Raw genomic sequence first — 25,649 nt, 5'->3', positions numbered from 1 at the left:
ACAAGACTTAATCTCGTTTTGATGACAACAAATCAAGGTTACTAAGCGTGTTTTTAAGTTAAGTTTTAGGACTCAAGTGATTAATGAAGTCAAGTAATTGTACTTGAAGAAAATTGATGAAGCTTAGATTTAAAGCTACAAGTCAAGAGGAATATGAAGAAAATTGAAAAATTGATCAAAGCTCAGATGGTTACTGAAAGCCTTACAACATGAAGACTTAGGGACTTAGATGGTTTCATTTTGATTAAGTCTAACGTAAGTACTTCTATTTTCAATATTGAAGTTGAAGCTCTTAGGATTCATTCTGGACTTAGAGACCTGATTTAGTACATGGAAAATATTTTCGTAAGGTCTAAAATATGTTTTCCAAGTTAACAAAAACAAGTTTTGGAATAAAAGTTTGAAAAACACTAAGTAGTTAGTGGTCAGGCGATTGATGACTTTGCATCAAACGACTGATATGCTACTGCCAGTGTTAATAAAAGAACAGAATGGGATTATGCAATTCAACCATCAGGGTCAGACGACTAACCTGCTACAGACTGTTCTTATGCGCTATTTTAAATAAGCTCAGGCGACTGACCCTATGGATCAGGCGACTAAAGTCGATGTTTTAAACTTATAACAATGCGGATTTTGTTTCTAAATTCAAACAGTTGGGTTTCCAAACCCAAAGCAAACTTGGGGAAAACGGTAACTATTGTTTCTACTCTATATAAAGTTAATCTTTTTGCAATTAAGGGCAACCAATACTCACATAAACTCTAAATTCATGTTATACTCTTGAAATTCTTTCTGAAAAGCTGTTGTGGGTTCTTACTAAAATACCTAGCGAAATTTTGATTTGTTTATCTGAAATCCACATCCTACAATCAGAATACTTGTGATATATTCGTGAGCTTCACTTTTATATTGATTATCTGAAGTATATTGTGTTTTAAATTTGTACAAATTATGCTCTTTTGTGAGTTATTTTCTTGTACGATTGTATTTTGCTTTTGTGCAAACTTTGACGGTTTAGGGTTGTTGAATCACTGCCTAACGAGAGGTTGTTCTCGTTAGAGAGGGGTCTCCACCTTCAAACAGGAAAAGGAGTGCTTCACCTATTCAAAGAAGCGGGTAGAGGAAATCCTCACAGCGAGTTGCTTTAGGCAAGGATCGTAAAAAATCTTGTGCTCGCTCTTTTTCCCTTTCTCTTTAATTCTTGCAAGTTATAATCTGCGTGTATGATTTTGAATTCATTGGGAACTTGCTGAATATTGAGATTTGATTGTGGTTTAATCAAGTTACCATATTGAATGTTGGTTTATGTTATTGGATGAAAAATCAAACAAGTTTTGATATCTGAAACTAGTTGTGTTTGGCTGAGATTAAGTTGGTGTAATTGATTATTTAATTGAAGCATAAGTGTCAAGATAACCTCAGTTGTATTACTGAATTTGTGTCTTGAGAACATCACTTATTATTGCTGAAAATCTGATTATGATGTTTAATAAACTGAATTAATTGAAGTTTAAATTTGGTTTGTAATTTCAGCTTTCATATTCATATCTAGGATTGTCGATTGGTATAGTATGGTTGCTGATTAGTTTATTGTGATTGAAATTAGAGTGGTTGTGGTGATTTAAATTAAAAGGGTTAATATTCACTGAAATTCCACTAGGAAATTTTTAATTACCCAATTCACCCCCCTCTTGGGATTACATCTTTAATTTCAATTGGTATCAGAGACCTAAGTTGTAGTAAATCCTAACTAGTAGCTACACAAAGATCTCTATGACAAACATAGGTGTATCCCCTTTTGGTAAAGGTCAATCTTCGTCTAGACCTCCTATTTTATGTGGAGTGAACTATACTTTTTGGAAACAACGCATGAGGATATTTTTGCAAACTATGGATTGGAAAGTCTGGAAAGTTGTAACCCAAGGTGATTATGTGCCTTCCAAGACCGTAGATAACAAAGTAGTTCCCAAGGATGAAGCTAAACTAAATGAAACTAACATGAAACAGTTGCAAATTAACTCCAGTGCAATGAATGCATTATATTGTGCACTACATGCTAATGACTTCAATAAGATTATGGGATGCAAATCTGCTAAGGAAATTTGGCACAAGTTAGAAGTCACCTATGAGGGAACTGTAGATGTTAGGGATAGTAGGACTGACATGCTCACTAGCGAGTATGAGGCTTTTAGGATAAATCCTGAGGAGTCCATTACTAGTATGTATACTAGATTCACCCATATAATTAACTCTCTTAATGCACTAGGAAAGAATTACACTACATACGAGATGATTAGGAAAATCCTTAGAGGACTTCCTCCCATTTGGGAACCTAAGGCCACAGTCATAACTAAAGGCAAAAACTTGAAGAATACTTCCCTAGATGAACTTATAGGATCGCTTCTGACGTATGAGATGGAAATGTACGAAAGAACTACTAAAGTTAGTAAACAAAAGAAATCAATAGCTCTTAAAGCTTCAAAGGAAAGCTCAAGTGAGGAAGAGGACAATGAGTTGGATGATGATGATTTAGCCCTATTCACTAGACGACTAGGCAAATTCTTCAAAAAGAATAAAAGATTTGCTAGAAAATTCAAAGGGTCAAAAAAAGACAAAGTTGAAACAAGCAAGAAAGAAACAAAGAATGAACCCCCGACTTGCTATAATTGTAAAAAGGTGGGACATGTAAAGCCTGATTGTCCACAGCTTAAGAAAGATGCCAAGAAGAAGAAGAAAAAAAAAAAAAACAATGAAAGCAACAACTTGGGATGACTCCAGCTCAAGTAGCTCAGAAAGCGAATCAAGTGATCAAGAAATAGCAAACCTGTGCTTCATGGCGAGTGATGACAAGGTAAACTCTTATTCAAACTCATCTATCGAATCTAGTGATGAATCTTGCAATGACTCATGTGTGAGCATGCCTTCGTATAATGAAATTCAAGCTGAATTATTCTCACTGCATAAGAGGTTCATAAAAGTGTCCAAAAGAAACATTACACTAAAAGGACAAAATGAAATGTTAATGAAACAACTAGAGTCATGTAAATCGGCTGAAAAAGAAAAGGACCTAGTTATTGATAAACTTGAAAGTAAAATAAACTAGACGGCTAAAGAACTAGTAGAGCTACAAGCTAATTGTAAAGGAATAAAAGATCCAATAATACTTTGCCTTGAAAGTAAAATAGAGGATTAAAATTATTTACAATTTTACGAGAGGAAAGGAGAATTTTGATAAACTAGTTGGATCACAAAATCTAGAACGAGATAGCTGCTTGTGGAAATAATTCTCATTAATCGTAACATGGGTACAGGTTTGTATAAATAGATGTACATCAGAAGAATAGAAGGAAAGAACCAAAGATGCTAACTTTTAAGGAAACTAAATATTCCAGGATATTCACACATTTACAGCCAGGATTCTCTTAAAAAAATAGGAAAGTTGACTAAATAGATTTGAAACTTTCCAACACTCACCCTCAAGCTGGTTTGAAGATATCTTCCATGGCCAGTTTGCTAATGAAGTTTCCAAACTGCTTCATCGGCAATCCCTTTGTCAATATGTCTGCTACTTGTTCGGTTGTCGAGATATATGGCAGACAGATTTTTCCCTCATTTATTTTCTCCTTGATAAAATGCTTGTCTACCTCCACATGTTTAGTTCTATCATGAAGAACTGGATTGTGAGCAATAGCTATTGCAGCTTTATTGTCACAATACAGTTTCAATGGCAGTGCATTAGTAACCTTTAATTCTTCCAACAACCTTTTCATCCATAGTGCTTCACAAATTCCATGAGCAACAACCCTAAATTATGCCTCTACACTACTCCTTGCCACCAAATTTTGTTTCTTGCTGGGCCATGTTACTAGGTTTCCTCCAACAAAGGTGCAATAGCCAGAAGTTGATCTTCGATCAGTGATACTTCCAGCCCAACATGCATCAGTGTATACTTCAACCTGTAAATTCCCATGTCCTCCAAATAATAAACCTTAACCTGGAGTCCCTTTTAGGTACCTTAAAATCTTGTACACAGCATCAAAATGCTCAAGTCCTGGTGAGTGCATAAATTGACTTACCACGCTTGTTGCAAAGGCCATGTCAAGACGTGTATGAGAGAGACAAAGGAGTTTCCCTACCAATCTTTGGTATTGCTCTCTGTTGATCACTTCTTCAGCCATAGCTGGTTGGAATTTTATGTTCGGCTCTATAGGTGTTTCTACTGCTTTGCACTCTAGCAAACCTATTTCTCCAAGTAAATTAAGCACATACATGCGTTGGGAAACAAAAAATTCCTCTTTTTGACCTTGCAAATTCCATACCAAGAAAATACTTCAAGTTGTCTAAGTCTTTGATCTCAAATTCCTGAGCAAGGATCTTCTTTAACCTCTCTAGCTCATTGCTATCATCACCTGTCAGAATTGTATCATCTACATAGACAATAAGGATAGCCATTTTACCTTCACTCGTGTGTCTATAGAACATAGTATGATCGGCTTGACCTTGGCTGTAGCCATGACTCTTTACTACCTTCCCAAAGCGTTGAAACTAAGCTCTAGGAGATTGTTCGAGTCCATACAATGATTTCCTCAATCTGCACACCTTGCCTTTGCCACCTTTCCCTTCAAATCATGGTGGTAGATCCATAATGACTTCCTCCTCTAACTCTCCATTTAACAAGGCATTCTTCACATATAATTGATATAAGGCACATCTAATTGATATAAGGGCCAATTAGAGTGAGCTGCTAGAGAGAGCAACACACATATTGAGTTCATCTTGGCTACAAGAGCAAATGTTTCCAAGTAGTCAAGTCCATATGGTTGAGTGAACCCCTTCGCCACAAGTCTTGCTTTGTACCTTTCTATACTCTCATCAGCCTTGAACTTTACTGTAAACACCTATTTACAGCCAAGAATCTTCTTCCCCTCCGGTAGGTCACCAATTTCCCAAGTGCCGTTAGCAATTAGTGCATCCATTTCTACTTGAATAGCAAATCTCCATTCTGGGTGATCTAGTGCTTCCTAAATGGTTCTTGTAATAAAAAGATGAGAAACATTTGAAGTAAAGGCCTTATAAGAACCGGAGAGTCCATGATACGATAGATGGTTGGAAATAGGATATGTGGTAGATGTTCTAACTCCTTTCCTAAGGGCAATGGATAGGTCAAGATCAGAAGAATTATCAAAACAAGGATCTGGAGAAGAAAAAGTACTTGGAGTATGTGAAGGAGGACCAACTTGTGTAGGTGAAGATGATTGGCCTTGCTTTGGATTTGAAGAAACAACTATATTATTCTGATGATTTCTTCTTCTGGTATAAACACGAAGCTCAGATGGGGGAATATTTGATAGTACTTCTCCCCTTGTTTGTGAATCAGGTATGCCTTGTATAGGTAGGCTAGGATTTCCATTATTTTCGCCAGTTAAAGTATCGATTTCCTAACCCTTTAAAGAGTGGATGTCAATGTCAAGGAAAATATTTGGAAGAGGTTTAGAGGTTTGCTAGAACTCATCTTCAATTTCCTTTTTCTCCCCCTGAAGATAGTTATGGTCAAAAAAGGGCTGGTTTTCAATAAAAAACGCATCCATACAAATATGAACTTTTCTGGTCAGAAGATTAAAACATTTGTACCCTTTTTTATTAGGAGCATATCCAAGGAAAATACATTTTTCTGCCCTAGGATCAAGCTTGGATCAAAGATTGGTAGGTATATGAACAAAAATAGTGCATCCAAACGCTTTTAGTGACAGGTCTAATGTTATCCGACATGTAGGAAACAGGTTTTTTAGGCAATCTAAGGGAGTCATGTAAGCACTTGAGTAGGCATCCTATTAATGAGATAACAAGCAATTAAAATAGCATCACCCCATAGATATTTAGGAACTTGCATTGAAAACATTAGGGCCCACGAAAACTCTAACAAATGGCGATTTTTTCTCTTAGCAATGCCATTTTGTTGTGGAAGAATGATAAGCTTTTGATTGATAGGTGCTTCGATGACTTTTGGATATGTGGCAAACATCACAATGAAGAGAATTGCAATTCAGCTTTTTAAATAAGTTGGGAAACAAATGTCTTAAATAGAGAAAACTAGGGCGTCCTAGTCTAAGATGTCAAAGCACTATTTGTTCACATACAGAAAAAAACTAGCACTACTACTAAAACCCTAAGCTTGTTTATTGTTGAATAAAGTCTCATCAAAGTAGTAGAGTCCATCAATCATCCTAGTACTTCGAATCATCCTCCCCAAGGGTTGATCCAGAAATTCACAATGGGAATCAAAGAAAATGACACGACAATTAGAATCCCATGAGAGTTTACTGACAGACAGCAGGTTACAAGCATGTTTAGGGACGAGAATGACATATTTGAGTTCTATTTTTTCAGAGATTGGGACAAAACCTGTTCCAACAATGGATGAAAAACTTTCAACTGCAATTCTAATCTTTTTATTACCAGAACAAAGAGAATAAGATTGAAACAATGTGAGGTACTAGTCATGTGATCAGATGTACCAGAATCAATAATCCATGGTGTAAGATTTAAGCAACAAGGGTAGGCATTAGAGTCATCACCTATTTGGGCCAATGAACCAATAGGAAGACCAGAGGCAGAATTAGATTTAAGCAGTTGAAGAACATGATCCACCAGCTCAGCACTTAGAAAATTAGCTTCATTGGCTTTAGGGACTGCATGATTGCTACCAAAGGGTCTAGATTTGTTGCTCTTCCAGTTTGCTTTTCCATCAATTTTCTCAAGTGTGGCGTGGCTTATTGCAATAGTCACACCATACTCAAGGCTTATCTTCCAACCTCCTTTGATTAGAGTGAGGCCGTTGTGCAAAAGTATTGGCAATAGCCAAATCTGTGTTACCAGCAGCATGAGAAGCAGGATTATTGGCAGCAAGTAGAGCAAAATTTTCCATGGTCTCGCATCCTCATTTTTCTTCATCATCACACTCCTTCAACATCTTCTCATTGTACTTCAAAAAATACTTCCCCGAGTGGGGGTAAAGGCTGTCTCCCTAAGATTCTTCCCCTTACTTCATCAAACTCATCATTAAGTCTAGCCAAGAATTTAAAAATTCTTGCATTCTCCCCCCATCTTATTGTGATTGCAATCAACAGGATTTTTCCATTCATAATCATTGAATCAATCCAGATCTTGCCATAGGCCCATAAGAACATTGAAATACCTTGTTACACTGCCGTCTCCTTGATAAGTATTGCTGATATTCTACTGCAGTTCATAAATCTGAGAGTAATTCCCATGGTCAAAGTACATCTGACTCACATTGTCCCAGAATTCCTTTGCAGTAGAATAGCACATGTAATTAGCACTAATCTCTTCATCCATAGCATTCACGAGCCATGCCATCACCATGGAATTTTCAGCATCCCATATAGCATAAGATGGATCTGTCTTCTCGGGCTCCTTAACTTCACCAGTCAAGTACCCTATCTTCCCTCTTCCACGAATATACATCCTGACAGATTGTGACCACCGCAGGAAGTTGGCTTCATTCAATCATATATTGGTAATTTGGACAGATTAAGGTTCAGAATGGGTAGGTCTGGTTTCAGGTTTCGTTTTGGGTTTAGCCGTGGCTATAGCAACAGAAGAGATTAGGGTAGAGCTGAACAAGAAAGATAACCCTACAGAGATTAGGGTCAGATTGGAGTCGCCAAGGGAAACTAGGGTTTACACAAGGCCAAGAGCCAGACCTAGCTCTGATACCATCTAGAATGAATAGCTTCTTGTGGAAATAATTATCATTAATCGTAACATAGGTACAGGTCTGAATAAATAGATGTACAACAAAAGAATAGAAGGAAAGAACCAAGAAGGAAAGAACCAAAGATGCTAACTTCTAAGGAAACTAAATATTCTAGGATATTCACACGTTTACAGTCGAGATTCTCTTAGAAAAATAGGAAAGTTGGCTAAACAGATTTGAAACTTTCCAACACAAAGAATGTCTTTGGATAAGGAAGGCATAGTATTCAATGGAGTTGAAAACAAGAAGAAAAAGAACCTCTACATAGGGTACTTTGCAAAAGCTTCAAAACATTATAGAAGCACATCTTCAACTAATGCATATGAACACACTACGTGTTTCTTATGTAAGGAGAAGGGACACATAAAATTTGAATGTCCGTTCAAGAGAAAGAATGATAAAACCAAAAAAGTATGGAGTTAAAAAAACAAACTCAAAAAGACCTATAAGAAGGTTTGGGTACCAAAAATAACATCTTGAATCCCTTTTTGTAGGTATGTTTTAGGCCCACCCCATCAAAAGACAAATGGTACTTGGATAGTGGATGCTCAAGGCATATGGCCGAAGACAAATCCAAGTTCACCTTGTTGACACTAAAGGATGGTGGACATGTCACCTTCGGAGACAATGCTAAAGGTAGAATTATTGGCATCAGGAAAGTCGATAAGGAACCCTCCTTGTAATTGATAATGTTTTACTAGTACAAGGGTTAAAACATAACCTTCTTAGCATTAGTCAACTAAGTGATAAAGGTTTTGTCGTAACATTCATAAGGACAAATGCATAGTAGAACATAGGGAAAAGCATGAAACCATGTTTATTGCAAATCGGGTTGAAAATGTATATTGCATGAACTTTGAAAAGTTGGTATCTCAAGAAGTTAAATGCTTCACGGCCTTAAATGAAGCTAGCTGGCTATGGCATAGGAGACTAGGACATGCTAGTATGGACCTGCTGTCCAAATTAGCGAAAACGAACTTAGTTAGGGGTCTACCTAGCACAAAATTTGTAAAGGATAAGGTGTTTGATGCTTGCCAACTTGGGAAGCAAACCAAGACAAGTTTTAAGAAGAAGAAACACATCTCCACTAGCAGGCCACTAGAACTAATTCACCTAGACCTGTTCGGCCCTACTAAAACTCAAAGCCTAAGAGGGAAGCAATATGCTTTTGTCATTGTTGATGATTACTCTAGGTTTACTTAGGAGTTATTCTTATCCTCAAGGATGAAGTGTGTAAGATGTTGACCAACCTTTGTAAGAAGCTTCAAAATGAAAAAGGGTATGGCATTCTACACGTTAGAAGTAATAGAGGTGGAGAATTTAAAAATAAAGATGTTGAAAATTTTTGTGATGAACATGGAATCTCTCACAATTTTTCAGCACCACTCACACCTCAACAAAACGGAGTTATTGATAGAAAGAATAGGTTACTTCAAGAAATAGCCAGGATTATGCTCAATGAGCATCAGTTGCCTAAATATTTTTGGGCTAAAGCGGTGAACACCACTTGTTATGTGATGAACAAAGTTTCCCTTTGGACCAGCCTAGATAAAACCTTATATGAACTTTGGAAAGGTAAAAGACCAAATATCTCTTACTTCCATGTATTTGGATGTAAGTGCTTTATCTTAAATGATAAAGGGGACCTAGGTAAATTTGATGCCAAATTAGATGAAGGAATTTTCCTAGGATATGCTATGAACAGTAAAGCCTTTAGAGTCTACAACAAAACAACTCTTTCAGTTGTAGAGTCCATTCATGTAGCATTTGATGAGGCTAGTCCATTTTCTTCTAAACCTACATACATTGATGAAGTAGAAATTAGAAAAAGTTCAGACGACCTAGCAATTTAAGAAATAAAGGATGAGAGTAATGAAACCAGCACACTTTCGATTGGTAACTCTCTAGATCAATCTGAATTGCCTAAGGAATGGATGTTTGTAAAGAATCACCCCCTAAGGACCAAACTATAGGTGAACCGTCATGAGGGGTGTCCACTAGATCATCATTGAAGAATTTATGCTATCATTGTGCATTCCTATCTCAAGAGGAACCCAAGAACATAAATCAAGCAATAAATGATGATTCATGGATAGAAGCCATGCAAGAGGAACTAAATCAATTTGAAAGAAATAAAGTTTGGAAGTTAGTTCCTAGACCTGCTGATCATTCGATAATTGGCACCAAATGGGTTTTTAGGAATAAGAAGGATGACAACAGCATTGTAGTCCGTAACAAGGCTAGACTAGTAGCTCAAGGTTACAATCAAGAAGAAGGTATGGATTATGATGAGACCTTTGCTCCTCTAGCTAGAATGGAAGCAATTAGAATGTTACTAGCCTATGCATCTCACAAAAACTTTAAACTCTACCAAATGGATGTGAAAAGTGCATTTTTGAATGGATACATAAATGAAGAAGTATATGTAGCACAACCCCCTAGTTTTGAGGACTTTCATTTTCCTGATCATGTGTTTAGACTAACAAAAGCACTATATGGATTAAAACAAGCTCCTAGAGCTTGGTACGAACGATTGAGTGGCTTCTTGTTAGAAAATGGCTTCACCAGAGGAAAAATGGATAGTACCCTGTTTATAAAGTCTAAAAATAATAATATGCTCATCATACAAATCTATGTTGATGACATTATCTTTGGTGCTACAAATGAGGAATTATGCAAGGAATTCGCTACATGCATGCAAGATGAGTTTGAAATGAGCATGATGGGCAAGCTGACGCATTTCCTTGGTCTTCAAATCAAACAAGCCAAAAATGGAACATTTATAAATCAATCAAAGTACATAAAGGGTTAAGATGTTTGACATAGAAGGTGGCAAGCCATTGGGAACACCAATGAGCACCTCTATTAGTCTTGACAAAGATAAGCAAGGAAAGCCGGTAGATGTTAAATACTACCGAGGCATGATAGGTAGCTTGCTTTATTTGACGGCTAGTAGACCTGACATTATGTTCAATGTCTACATGTGTACTTGATTTCAAGCGACACCTAAAGAATCTCACCAAATAGCAGTCAAGAGGATCTTGAGGTATCTGATAGGTACTATTGACTTAGGTTTATGGTATCCTAAAGATACAGCTTTTGAGCGATTAGCTATTCGGATGCGGATTATGCCGGATGTAAAATAGACTAGAAAAGTACAAGTGCTACTTGCCACTTCTTAGGACGATCTCTGGTATCTAGGTTTTCCAAGAAATAGAATTTCGTGGCATTATCTACTGCTGAGGCTGAATACGTAGCAGCAGGTAGCTATTGCGCACAAACATTGTATATGAAACAACAGCTCAAGGATTTCAATTTGGAATATTCGCTATGCCTATTAAATGTGATAATACCAGAGCCATTAATATTTCCAAAAATCCTATATCTCACTCTAGAACCAAGCACATAGACATTAGACATCATTTTCTTACAGATCATGTGCAGAAGGAAGATATTATTCTTGGGTTCGTAAACACATATGAACAATGGGCAGATATTTTCACAAAACCTCTTTCTGAGGATAGGTTCATCTCTATAAAACAAGAATTAGGTTTATTGCACTGTAGAGAGGTGATTTGAGAAGGAGAAGTTCATAAGAATGAGTGGTTGAGTCAAAAGAGCAAGTAAGTCTTGAAGGATAGGCGACTAATCTTTAGCTCTCAGTCGACTAGACTAATACTGACTTACGAATATCTCAAGTTCAGGCACATCAGGCGACTAACTAATCAAGATCAGTCGACTAACTCGCTATTGACTTGTGAGATTTTAACATATATACAAGTTAGGCGACTAACAGTATCAAGTCATTCGACTAACCTGTGGAGATATAAATACTTTACGTTCGTAAAAGCACTAATCTTTTCGAACCTCAGTCTACTGGCATTCGTTTTCTTCTCTCCCGAAGTCCATTTCCTCACTTCCAAGTGCTCTCCCACAGATTTCACTGATTAATCTTCACAAAACCTTAAAATCCTTCTTCCTACACTCTCATTTTAGAAGATTCTACCGAACACTTTCTTTAAGAACCATGCCAAAAACCAAGCAAAGGGCAAACTGAGACTCCACTTCTAAGAAAGATGATACCCAAGACAATGAAAGTGGTTGGTCACTCCCTAAGCTAGAAGAATGTATCGTGAACACATCCGATCTATCGAACCTATTCTTGGTAAGATTTTAGATGTTTCTTTTATAAGAGAGGATTTTCCCAATATCTGGCCATTGTTTAATGCTTTGGGTTGGGAAAGATTTATCACGTATCGGGCTAGGGGTGTATATCCTAATTTAGTTAGGCTATTCTATGCAAACATGAAAAAGGGTGATAATGTGTATTCCACAACAGTCCTGAATAAGGAATTTGCTTTAACTCCTTAAACACTGGCCATTAAATTAGAATCCAAGAAGGCAAGTTTGAATGTCCACAACTTGGACAATCTTGGATTATGGGTCAAGACTTCACTCCTGAGGAATTATTACCCATGCTAATGACCAAAGAACCTGTTTATTTTGGTCACCCTCCGCTATATAGGCAGCGAAATCTGGAAGCTAGGATAATACATAGCCTCGTTACCTATAATATCTTACCTAGGGTAGGGTCTCATGACCATCTATCCTACTTAGATTGTTTCACAATGTGGTGTTTGTATAAGGGAAAACGCCTTGATTTGCCCAGTTTGATTCTGAAATGGATGATATCAAGAGAAGAAACAAGAAGGGTAATTCTTCCTTATGGAGGAATTTTAACCTTAATCTTTGAAAATTTAGGAGTCACTACCCCCATCCACTTTGTTCATCAAACAAACTCATTATGACAACTTTTCTTCCACTACTATTAAGCAAATGGGATATGAAAAGTATCAGGAAAATGGATGGATGCCTAGGCCTAGTAGGGCACGTAGAGCTGATTCGGGTATCCAGGCTGATTAGCAACAGGCTCCGAAACCACAACAAAATGTACCACCAGCAACCGATGCTCCTTCGTGGTTTGTAGATTATCGTTAGCATAAGGATTCACAGTTGAGTTCATTTTGTGGAGAAATGAATACGAATTTTAGTGCTCTTCAGTTCAGCTTCACTTCCTTTGATCAGAGGCTCGGGCGTCTTGAAAGCTATATGGGCGGTTCTTCTTCTTCGCGAGGGAAGGCTCCCATGGAGACAAGCTTGAGAGGTGATGATGATGAGGAGGGTACTAAATCCGATGGTGACGATGAAAATGCTAAAGAATACATCTTTTTTTTTTATTCTCTTTTATTACAAATTAATGGGTTGTAATATTTTCATACTTGTTATTTCTCTTTGTTGCTTATCATTTTCTTATCTTTCTCGACACTTTCTCTCTCCTACTTACTGTTTATTTTAGATATTTTGTACTGCATGCTGATTTTGAATCTTCTTGAATATTATTTGCATGTTGACTATTGGATATCCAGATTGGATGTTTGAATTGAGAATTGCATGCTGGTTTTTGGACCATGTATTTGTGATCTAAATGCTGACATTTTGTCCTATGCTGAGTTGCATGTTACTTTTCTGAGTTAATCCTTTTTGTTGATGTCAAAAGGGGGAGAAGTGGCAAAATGATGTTGTGTTAGAATAAGCATGAGTTTTTATACATGTTCTTGATACATGCTATAAATTTTTATATGTTTTGGGATATGATATGATGATGATATGATGAGTTTTGAGCTTTGACAAAATGTTATGCATACTAATTGTGTTTCTCTTATGAATGTACTGAATAATGAATAGTGTCTAAAGGAGATATCACATTTAGGGGGAGTAATGCATGATTAGTTTGTTACCTATTATTCTAAAATTCTGACATAAGCTTTGAAATTGTTGATATTCATGTAATGACTTAATAAGAGCAATATTATTGTGAGGGAGAGCCTTATTAAGGTTTTCTCATTTTGCTCCTTATTTGTCATCATTAAAAGAGGGAGATTATTGGCCTAACAAGGCTTAATCTCATTTTGATGATAACAAATCAAGGTTACTAAGCGTGTTTTTAAGTTAAGTTTCAGGACTCAAGTGATTTATGAAGTCAAGTAATTATACTTGAAGAAAATTGTTGAAGCTTAGACTTAAAGCTACAAGTCATGAGGAATATGAAGAATATTGAGCAATTGATCAAAACTCAGATGGTTATTGAAAGCCTTACAACAAGAAGACTTAGGAACTTAGATGGTTTTACTTTGATTAAGTCTCGTGTAAGTACTTCTATTTTCAATATTGAAGTTGAAGCCCTTAGGATTCATTCTGGACTTCGAGACCTGATTTAGTACATGGAAAATATTTTCATAAGGTCTAAAATAAATATTCCAAGTTAACAAAAACAAGTTTTGGAATTAAAGTTTGAAAAACACTAAGTAGTTAGTGGTTGGGCGACTAATGACTTTGCATCACACGATTGATATAATACAGCCAGCATTAATAAAAGAACAAAATGGGATCATGCGACTGAACCATCAGTCAGGCGACTGACCTGCTACTGACAGTTCTTATGCGCTATTTTAAATAAGCTCAGGCGACTGACCCTATGGATCAAGCAACTGAAGTCGATGTTTTAAACTTATAACAGCACGGATTTTGTTTCTAAATTCAAACCATTGGGTTTCCAAACTTGAAGCAAACTTGGGGAAAACGGTAACTATTGTCTCTACCCTATATAAAGTTAATCTTTTTGTAATTTAGAACAACCAATACTCACATACAACTCTAAATTCGTGTTATACTCTTGAAATTCTTTTTGAAAAGCTGCTGTGGGTTCTTACTGAAATACCTAGCGAAATTCTGATTTGTTTATCTAAAATCCACATCCTACAATCAGAATACTTGTGATATATTCATGAGCTTCACTTTTATATTCATTACCTAAAGTATATTGAGCTTTAAATTTGTACAAATTCTGCTCTTTTGTGAGTTATTTTCTTGTACGAATTGTATTTTGCTTTTGTGCAAATTTTGATGGTTCAGGCATGTTGAATCGTTGCCTAGCGAGAGGTTGTTCTCGTTAGAGAGGGGTCTCCACCTTCGAACGGAGAGAGGGGTGCTTCACCTGTTCAACGAAGCGGGTAAAGGAAATCCTCGCAGCGAGTTGCTTGAGGCAAAGACGTAAGCTGCTGGCCGAACTTTGTAAAAAATCTTGTGTTCACTCTTCTTCCCTTTCTCTTCAATTCTTGTGAGTTATAATCTGCGTGTATGATTTTGAATTCATTGGGAACTTGCTGAATATTGAGATTTGATTGTGGTTTAATCAAGTTACCATATTGAATGTTGGTTTATGTTATTGGATGAAAAATCAAATAAGTTTTGATATTTGAATCTAGTTGTGTTTGGCTGAGATTAAGTTGGAATGATTGATTATTTAATTGAAGCATAAGTGCCAAGATAACCTCAGTTGTATTACTGAATTTGTGTCTTGAGAACATCACTGATTATTGCTGAAAATCTGATTCTGATATTTTCACTAGATTCATTGAAGTTTAAATTTGGTTTGTAATTTCAGCTTTCATATTCATATCTAGGATTGTCAATTGGTATAGTACGGTAGCTGATTAGTTTATTGCGATTGATATTAAAGTGGTTGTGGTGATTTAAATTAAAAGGGTTAATATTCACTGAAATTCCGCTAAAAAATTTTTAAATACCCAATTCACCCCCTCTTGGGATTGCATCTTTAATTTCATTAGGACTAACACATTACAAATTAAATACATATATGTTGTGTATGAGGTACAATAGTTGTAAAAATACATATATTAAACAAATTAGGTTGAAATAAATGAAATTCAAAAATCAATTAACTATGATTAATTATACAAATAAAAATAATTTAGATATGAATGGTTAAATAAAATGTTGTTGAAAGTTTAATTTTTCATGTAATTTCAAAATCCTTTGTAATAACTAATAATATTTTGTTTCAATAAAAAAATAAATAAGATAATTTAAGAAAGAAGTTTCACTTTGTGATTAAATCTCACATCGAATTCTAAGAAATTGCATTCTCCGGTTAAAATTTCAACAAGTTCCGCTAAAATTTCAAGATTTTGATAAATTTTGGATGATTCGTTGAAATTTTGATGGAAATTATGCAAGACAGAAATAGACTGCCATTTTGATTTGGAGGGTGACGAAAAGCGGAAATTTGAACAGAAATTTTGACAATTTCACGGAAATTTATGACCATGCATAGGAAGATCTTAAGATTCTCATTTCAAGATATATTTTTTCACTCGCAAGAGAGAATAATAAATAAATAAAACAAGCAGATGTGCGAGAGGGAGAATTTGAGAGAGAACAGAACAGGAAAATCTTAGAGCAGAGCAGCAGCTGCAGCAGCAACAGCTACAGCAGTGCACTAAGGCACTGAGAAGGAGCTCCAATTACACTCGACCACTCTCGATCAGAGACTTGCAGTACTGGATCAGAGAGTTTGAATTTCATTATCTTAATGAAGTTTCGCCAAACTTTTAAGGCTTATTGAAAGGTGATTGTTAAAGCTTGATATACATTGTTATTGAACAACTTAATAGCTTAAGCTGTTAGGTAAATGGTAATCGAACATGCTATTAGAGTTGGTTCCAAGGAGGTCCTTGGTTCTAGTCTTTGTTGCCCGAGTTTCTTATGTAGTGTTAAAACATTTATTATATTCCCAGTAATGGGTGCTATTGATCGTGTGTTTATCTCTCCATGTGCTGTCAGGCTGCACATGCAGGGGAATGTCAAAGCTTGATATACGTTGTTGGCCCACAACCTAATAGCTTAAGCTTCTAGGTAAAGTGATAATCTAACAATGATTAACATTGATTCTCTGGATAATTGTCCTTCCACAATTTTTTATTTACAGGAAGATTTTTTTCGCATTTATTGTTGAAAGTTGATGAATTTCAGTGGATTTTAGGGAACTGATGAGTCCCTTCCTCTACTCTGCCTTCTTTAAAGAAATCTGAGCACTTGCTCCAATCTGATCCTTCTAATGAGAAGATAAAAGACGTGTGGGTTCAAGAAGAAGGCTTGATTGTTTCTTTTTCATGAAATTCAATGGAGCCACCGGATTGCACGAATGTGTATGCATTTAGATATGCACAAGGAGATTTGAGATTATGTCAAACTTCTATACTACAATAACATTACACGTATGTATGATTTATCACAGGAGTACTTTCAGTTACAACAAGGAGATAGGAGTATTGCAGACTGTTGCATCGGCTAGATGTGAAAAATGCCTTCTTGCATAGTAACCTAGAAGAGGAGGTTTATATGGAGCAACCACCTAGGTTTGCTGCTCAAGGGGAGTCAAGCCTAGTGTGTCGGCTTAAGAAGGCCTTATATGGTTTAAAACAGTATCCTAGAGCATGGTTTGGTCGTTTTAGTGTTGTAGTACTTGAGTTTTGTCTTTGACGGTGTGAATCATTCCGTGTTTTATTGTCATACTTCATTGGGTAGGATCCTTCTTGTTGTTTGTGTAGATGATATTGTTATTACAGGTGATGATGATAAAGGCATTTAGAGTCTCAAACTTTTTCTTTAGACTAAGTTTCAGACCAAAGATTTCGGACTACTGAAATACTTCTTGGGTATAGAAGTATCTAGATCTTGTATCTAAACTATAGTGTCACAAAGGAAGTATGTTCTTGATCTGTAGGATGAAATTGGCTTCTTGGGATATAAACCGGTTGATACACCCATGGATCCTAATAGCAAGTTAATGCTGGATTGGGTGATTTTCTACTAAATCCTGGACAATACCAGAGACTTGTTGGAAAATTGAATTATCTCACAGTTACTCAACCAAATATATCTTTTGCGACTAGTGTTGTGAGCCAATTTTTAAATTCTCCGCGGACAAGTCATTGGGACACAGTAATTCGCATTTTGAGATATCTCAAAGGTGCACCTGGGAGAGGTCTTTTATATCGTGATCAAGGTCACATCTATATCCATGGATATGAAGATGCAGATTGGATTGGATTGGATTGGATCGCCTTCCACTCGAAGATCTACCATTAGTACTCTATCTTGGTTGGTGGCGATTTGGTTTCTTGAAAGAGTAAGAAATAAATTATGGTCGCAAGGTCAAGTGGAGAATCAGAAAATAGAGCTATGCTCACACTGCTTGTGAATTTTTCTGGTTGAAGAACATGTTAGAAGAATTGGGTTTTTCGCATTCTCATCTTATGAAGTTGATGTGTGACAATCAAGCTACTCTTCATATTGCCTCCAACCCAGTCTTTCATGAGCGGATGAAGCACATGGAAGTTGATTGCCACTTTGTTCGGGAGAAACTTATGCAGAAGCCCATTACAACTGCTTATGCGAAGTCGAACATGCAGCTTTGTAATTTGTTTACCAAAGCGTTGGAGGGTGCTCATGTTAAATTTATTTGTAACAAGCTAGAAGCATATGACATTTATGCTCCAGCTTGAGAGGGAGTGTTTGAGGTTATTTATGTTTTTTAGTGTTATTGTTATTAAGTGTGTTAGTATGATAATTAGTGATAGTTTTAAGGGTATTATTATCATTAGAATGTAATTAACTTGTATTATAAATAGAGGGAGAGACCTATCTTCAATTTAAGTCTTTCATTTTAATCAAATCTTAACAGTTGCTATGGGAAATACCTAGGTGTGTGGTTAGCCTCAATACGTTTGTTCATCTCCTTAGCCACTACTTGTCATTTGCCTCTACATCAATTAGACGTGAAGAAAGCTTTCCAACAAGGTGATCTTTAGGCTCATTGTGTCCACTCAAGAAATCATTATATTTAAAATAGTCTCCTAGAGCATGGTTTGGTTAATTCAGTGTTGTTGTACACAAGTTTGGCCTCTAATGGTGATGGCTAACCCAAGATATATAGAAGTATCAAAATCTCGTAAATGCTCTTATCACAAAGGAAGTATGTTCTTGATTTTTTAGATAAGACAACGTTGTTGGAATCCAAACCTATTGCTACACCCATAGATCCCAACAATAAGTGCTAGATATGGGTGATTTGTTGCCTAACTCAGGATAGTATTATAAACTTGTTGCAAAGTTGAATTATCTCAAACTCATAGTCACTTGAACAAATCATTCGCAAGTTGCAACAAGTGTTGGATATCAAATTTTAAATTCTCTGAAAACTAGTCATTGGGATGTAGTAATTCGCATTCTGAGATTTCTCAAAGGCACACTTAGAAGAGGTCTCTTATATCAAGATTAGGATCATATTCATATTTAGGGATATATAGAAGTAGATTTGTCTAGGTCATCTTCTGATAGAAGATCCACGACTAGATATCGAATCTTTGTTTGTGGTTATTTGCCTTCTAGGAGGACTAAGTAGCTAACTGTGTCGTCCAAGTCCAGTGTCGAGCCAAAATATTGGGTCATGGCTCACACTACATGTGAACTTGTTTGGTTGAAAAACATATTGGAAGAACTATGTTTTCAACAATCTCAATCTATGGAGTTTATGCATGATAATCGAGCGGCTACTTAGATTGCTTCCAACTTGATCTTCTATTTGCAAAAAAAGCACATTGAGGCTAATTGACACTTTGTTTAAAAGAAGCTTGTGCAGAAGCTCATTACCACTCATGTGAAGTTTGATTTGTAGGTTGCTGATTTATTCACTAAATTCCTCAGAGGTGCTTGTGTTAAATTCATTTGTAAGAAGCTAGGAGCATAAGCCATATATGCTCCAACATGAGGGGGAGTGTTAATGATTATTTTGGTCATTTAGCATTATTAGTTTGTGCTGGAGTTGTGATAGTAAGTATGAGTTAGTAACGGTAGTATGGTTATTGGAATTAAATTTGACATATATTATAAATAAAGGGAGAGACCTATCATTGAGGTTAGATCTTCCATTTTACCCAATTATTCAACATGATATCAAAGCAAGATCTGACCTTAACCCTAATTACATGACTACCACTACATCGAACCATATCATTGACATTAGGTCTTTCAATTGACCAAATACTTCACATTTTTTTATTGATATTCATAAAATTCCGGATTTTTTTATTCCCTGCAGTTAGGGTGGTCATTTTTTGTTTTTTAGTGCTTTTCAGTCACCCCTTTGGTTTCTGTTAATGATTTTTTCTTCCTTGATCCCCAAAAGAAAAAAACGGAAAAAAAAAAAAACACAATGTGCAACTTGAAACAATATGAATCACAATTAGTTAGGGCCAAGAATTTAGACAAATTCAAAGGTTTACCACTGCCACTTGTCCCAACAATAGCCACACTTTTTCCAGCAGGTACATCAAAAGATATCCCGTCAAGAATTTTTCTCTCTTTTAGATAACTGTAACAAGTAACACAAAAGAAAGTGCATTAGCTAATAATCATCAACCACCATAAAAGCAATAAATAGAAGCTTGCATCTAGAGGTATAGAAGGAAACTAGAAGGTTCACCAATATTTTATTCTAAATAAAGGATATTTTAGCCATGGAAGTTGTATTTTATTTTTTTGTTTTATTGATTTACCAAATAATCTGAGCACATATTCTAGATTTAGATGTAGTAGATCGCACATAAGGACACACAACACACATACTCCGAGTATCAGATCCTAAACCATAAACAATATTCAATTCAATATTCAATGTTGCCTCCACAAGCTTCTGCCCCATTATATATAAATAGTTAGCTTCCAAAATTGTGGTTTCAAATTCTAAAAGACATACTCTCCAAATTTGCTATATAGAAATATTTCCATGGCCAAGTCAAACATAAATCGAATAAAAAATCTTAAAATATGGATCTTTTCTTGAATGATGCGTCAACATCTGAATAGGTCCAAGTCTCCACAATAAACACTTTATCTCATCATCACTCTCCCTCGTTACAATAAATATCAACCTCAAACACTCATCAACAAAAGGTGAAGTTGGAATATGGGAACTGTTGAGATTTTGAGTAAATGAATGGCCTAACTTGAAGATAGGTCTTTCCCTTTATTCATAACACAAATCAAATACATTCTAATGACAATAATAATACTAACACACATAACAATAATAATACTAAAAGAAAAAAAATAACATCTAACGCTCCCCCTCAAGCTGGAGCATAAATGCCATATGCTCCTATCTTGTTACAAATAAATTTAACATTAGCACCCCCCAAAGCTTTGGTAAGCAAATCAACAAGCTGCATATGGTCATTAGAATGAGTTTCTACACAAGTTTCTCCTGAACAAAGTGGCAATCAACTTAAATGTGCTTTGTCTGCTCATAAAATACCGAGTTAGAGGTAATATGAAGAGTAGCTTGATTATCACACAACAACTTCATAGGTTGAGAATGTGAAAAACTCAATTCTTCCAACATGTTTTTCAACCAGACAAGTTCACAAGTAGTGTAAGTCATAGCTCTATACTCTGATTCAGCAGTTGAATGATCACCACAATTCGTTTCTTACTTTTCTAAGAAACCAAATTACCACCAACCAAGATACAACACCTGGTTGTGGATCTCCATCGGAAGGCAACCAAGCCTAATTCACATATGTATATCCATGGATATAAGTGTGACTTAATCACAATATAAAAGATTTCTCTCAGGTGCACCTTTGAGATATCTCAAAATGCGAATTACTGCATCCCAATGACTTGTCCTCAAAGAATCTAGAAATTGGTTCGCACAAATTGTTGCAAAAGATATATCCAGCCGAGTGACAGTGAGATAATTCAACTTTCCAAGTCTTCAATATTGTCTAGGGTTAGGAAGCAAACCACCCTTATCCGGCACCAACTTTCTGTTAGGATCCATGGGTGTATCAATCGGTTTAGATCCCAATAATCTAGTTTCATCCAATAGATCAAGAGCATACTTCCTCAGTGACAAAAATGTTCCCATACATTCTTTATAAGAGATTCCAATCGAAAAACTGATCGGGCATCTTGTTGTCATGAATGCTTCCTTCCCTTTATTAGAACACAGAATCCGATATGGCTGCAGGTGTTCCACCTCAATTTTGCCACCACTTCAGCAAACAGATTTTTGCAGATGTTGTTGTCAATTGTTAACTTACAAAGCTTCCTCTTGTTGTGCATGTTGTTCTAAAACAAGTCTTCTGCAGCCAATCATCCTTCATCAGTTTCAGGGTTCAGCACAAGCTTCCTCTTTTTTCTCACCATCTTTCACAAAAAATTAATAAATTTTATTGATACCATCATGCATTATGCCTTCGTCATATTGCCACGGCCGCCCAAGAAAAATATGACATGCATCCATGAGAGCCACATCAAAGTAAATGGATTCCTTAAAGGAACTGATTGAGAAATTAACAAGGCATCTCGAAGAGATGATAAGCTCATTTCCTTTGTTGAACCACAAAATCCGATATGGTCGTGGATGTATAAACTCATTTCCTTTGTTGAACCACAAAATTGAATATGGCTGTGGGTGTCTTTCTATTTTCAATCCTAGCTTGTCTACCATCTCTTGAGAAACCAGATTCTTACTGCTCCCACTATCAATTATCACGCTGCAAGATTTCCATGAGCTGCACATTTAATTCGGAAGACATTCTTAAGAAGCCAATTGATGATGCTGGTTAGAGGAAAAAGTGAAGACCTTCGAATGATTAAATCTTCACCAAGGACATAATGCTTAATCCCTTCTTCAGCAATATCCCTTTCAGTTTTCAATTGCTGCTCTTGGCACTCAAGAAATGCAAAATTCTCTTCACCATCAGCCTCAGGATCCTCGGCAAGATTAGCTCTGCCTTCAGCCTTCTTTGGACACTCATTAAACTTGTGGCCAAGCTCGAAGCATCTACAACATTTCACCACTGTTGTTCCCTGGTTTACTATGGCTGCTTTACCAATATTATTGCTGACTGGATGGTTAGCACGCATAGGGGCTACTATCTGGTCATCTTAAGTGCTACCATCCTAAACCCACCTTACTAGTTGATGCACCACTGCTGCGTTCAATCCCAATCTTCTTAGACATGTTGTGGGTAACTTGTGACTCAACTTCTAGTGCAAGCTGCTAGGCATCACTCACCTTATAAGGACGCTGCAAGTTTACTTGGTCTTGTATATATTTATTTTGAGACCATTCACACATAGTGACTAACCATTTGAGCATTGGTTTCAGCAAGATTGCACCTCAATGAAAGCCTAAGAAACTCCTGGGTGAGCTCTTTGATTGACTTACCACAGTACCTCAAGTTTTGAACCCTTCGGAGCAAGGTTTGCTCATAACCCAGGGTAGGAGTTGAGCCTTTTCAGCTTCTCTTTCATCTTATTCCATCTTCTGATTTTCCTCTTCCTCCTGTTCTCATGATCATTTTGATAATGAATCAACCAAGTAGAAGCAGGGTCCCATCAGCTTTGCTCCCACAAGCTTCACTTTCCTCCTTTCCCACACATCTTTCAACTCAAAATAACTCGCAATGCTATCAACCCAGCCCAAGAATTCTTTAGCTTCCACATCACCATCAAATTCTGAAATATTTACTTGTACACCATACTCTTTGGGATTTTGTCGAGCATGTACACTGTGATCTTCCAATCTTGGAGGCCTTTCATTTTGTCGTGCAGGCCATCACTTCCAGAACTTCTATCATCACTAAAGGTGTCAATTTCAATCTCATAATGCTCATTTATTTCATATTCACTATCACCATCATTTCAACAGCCTCGATTACCCATAGACTGTATAACAAGCTCATTAAGTAGTATAACTCGTTCCTGCAGCTCTCCAAACAACTCAGCAGTCATGCACCTACCTCTATGGCCCCTATTTTCTCTTCCACCCTTGCAGCCATGAACCCACAGGATCAAACTTGCTCTGACATCAATTTAATGCAAATAGGTGTAGAAATAGAACAAGAAATTCAGAAACAAAGACTGAGAACTCAGGATTCTATTTTAGCAACCTTTCTTGACTCAAATAACTGCTGCAAATTTCAGTTCAGCAAATAATATAGATTCCAGTCACAACAGCAATTTAATCCTCAAAGCAGTACCAGCCTTGGCACTGTTTCGGAACTGCAACAGCAGCTTTTTGCTAGCCTCTTGCGCCTTATGCCGCAATGGAGGGATTGGTAGGCACTGCAGGGTCAACACCTCAAAACCCAGGCCTCCAAATCTTCAAACCCTAGCTGGTCTTGAGCTGAATTCTGGAGAGAAATCTTCTAAAAGATAAAATGCCAAAACAACTGGAAAAATATCTGAAGACTCCTATTTATACTAGCCCAGAAGATCCCAAGAGAAGCCACTTGTATTTTGCACATAACCCCTCTAAATGCCACGCATCATCTAAAAGCCTACCAAAAATAGCTACAATCATAAGAATACCATTGAATATTAAAAAAGACCACCAAGGCTAATTTGACCAAATGAACCCCAAAGCTGAAAAAATTACAAAAATATCCCTAGCACACAAAAATAGCAACAGAAAACTAAATGAAGACTGCTAACTGCATAACAATTTAATCAAAATTAAACACCTCTCTATCAGTTTTAAATGAATGATGAAAACTGTATCAACTCAGTGGCAATGCAGGTCACCAGAGGGCACCAGGTCATCCCCAAAATAACTAAATAACCATTACAACAAGATCAATTAGAGAAGCTAATCCAAATGCTGAAAGAATGGAGATTTCCAGCCACTCATTCGCAATGAAAAATCAAAGATGATAATAAGACACTAACTTTGCATTCTTTTCAACATCCATAGATAGGTTCCAAACACATTACAAAGCATTATCAAATCTAACATTGTGAAAAACATGTTCTCATTTTTTATTGAAATAGATGACACAACCATTTACCACCTAAATCTAGTTCTCAAGTCATATGTATAAGTGTCAATTGCCTGCCTATGATTCTTTAAATCCAAAGCAAAAGATCTGTAAATCAAATTAAACAGACACACCATTAAATTTTGTAAATAGTAAAGAATAATAAATTCAACTACTAATAAATACCTGAAGTGTACATTTTCAAATTGAATATTCCCCCTATTCAACTGCAAAGGCTTCACACCATGTTTGTCTTTAATTTCAGCCTTCTCCTGCCATCATGATAGAATATTTTGTAAGAAACATAAAGAAACAAGTACCACAAAAACAAAAATAATAGATCACCAATTATTTGGAGTGATGGGAGAATATTGGGTCTGCCCAATGTCAGTGGAAGAATTGTTATCTATTTCGTTTGAGTAATTTGGTAGAAGGAAGGAGAGGGTTGCACTTTGGAAATGAGGTGTTCTTGCAGTGTTGGGGATTATGGTTGGAACGTAATGCATGGATTTTTTTAGGGAGAAAATTGATTGGCAGCTGACGTGGAAGAAGATTCATTACCTAGTCTCTTTATGGTGTGTTGGTTTCAGTTGCTTTAAGGAAGTTAGAATGGAGGAATCTTCTGCTCGGATTTGTGTTTTTTTTCCAGTTTTTTTTTTTTTTTGGGGGGGGGGGGGGGGGGGGGGGGAAGAGATTTATACAGAATTTCAATGGGAGAAGTCTTTTTCTCTTTTTTGTAAATTCTTCTCTTACCAATGAAATCACTTCTTTTGTTATCTAAAATAAAAATAATAGATCATAAAAGGACAATTTGCCACTACATGGTCATTAGACAAACAAGTGCCAAATACATGTCAAAATACAAATTATCTGCACCAAATATTTTTAAAAACATCCCCTGCATAGTTATTTAGTCATTCACATCTTTTATACAAAAACAAAATATTCAACTAAAGGAGAAAGAACATACAGAGAGCAGGATAAGAAATCCTCCAAAAATGAAATAGAACCCAAAAAAAAAAATTAAAACAAAATCAAAATACAAGCGCCTGCCAATCCGTCTGGACTACCTACTACTACAACAGAAATCAAAATACAGCACCTGCCAAAGCAGACCT

At 36.3% G+C, this 25,649-nt stretch overlaps 1 protein-coding gene across 6 annotated transcripts in view; it reads right to left on the bottom strand.

Moving 5' to 3' along the window:
- LOC131148999 (ABC transporter B family member 25, mitochondrial) overlaps positions 1 to 25,649 on the bottom strand; it is a 140,528-nt gene that overhangs the window by 51,059 nt on the left and 63,820 nt on the right. For all 6 annotated transcript variants that reach the window (XR_009135107.1, XR_009135108.1, XR_009135106.1 and 3 more), the window contains exons 13-14: positions 24,718 to 24,803; positions 19,987 to 20,075 (exon numbers count right to left, since the gene is read on the bottom strand). Coding sequence is in view for 3 of the 6 variants with exons in the window: in XM_058099015.1 (XP_057954998.1) it covers positions 19,987 to 20,075; positions 24,718 to 24,803 (175 nt within the window). In the remaining 3 variants the exon portion in view is untranslated. The remainder of the gene's footprint in view (positions 1 to 19,986; positions 20,076 to 24,717; positions 24,804 to 25,649) is intronic.

Source organism: Malania oleifera, chromosome 2, assembly GCF_029873635.1.
Source record: "Malania oleifera isolate guangnan ecotype guangnan chromosome 2, ASM2987363v1, whole genome shotgun sequence".
Classification (NCBI taxonomy): Eukaryota; Viridiplantae; Streptophyta; class Magnoliopsida; order Santalales; family Ximeniaceae; genus Malania; species Malania oleifera.
This window is presented reverse-complemented; position numbering and strand designations above follow the sequence as displayed.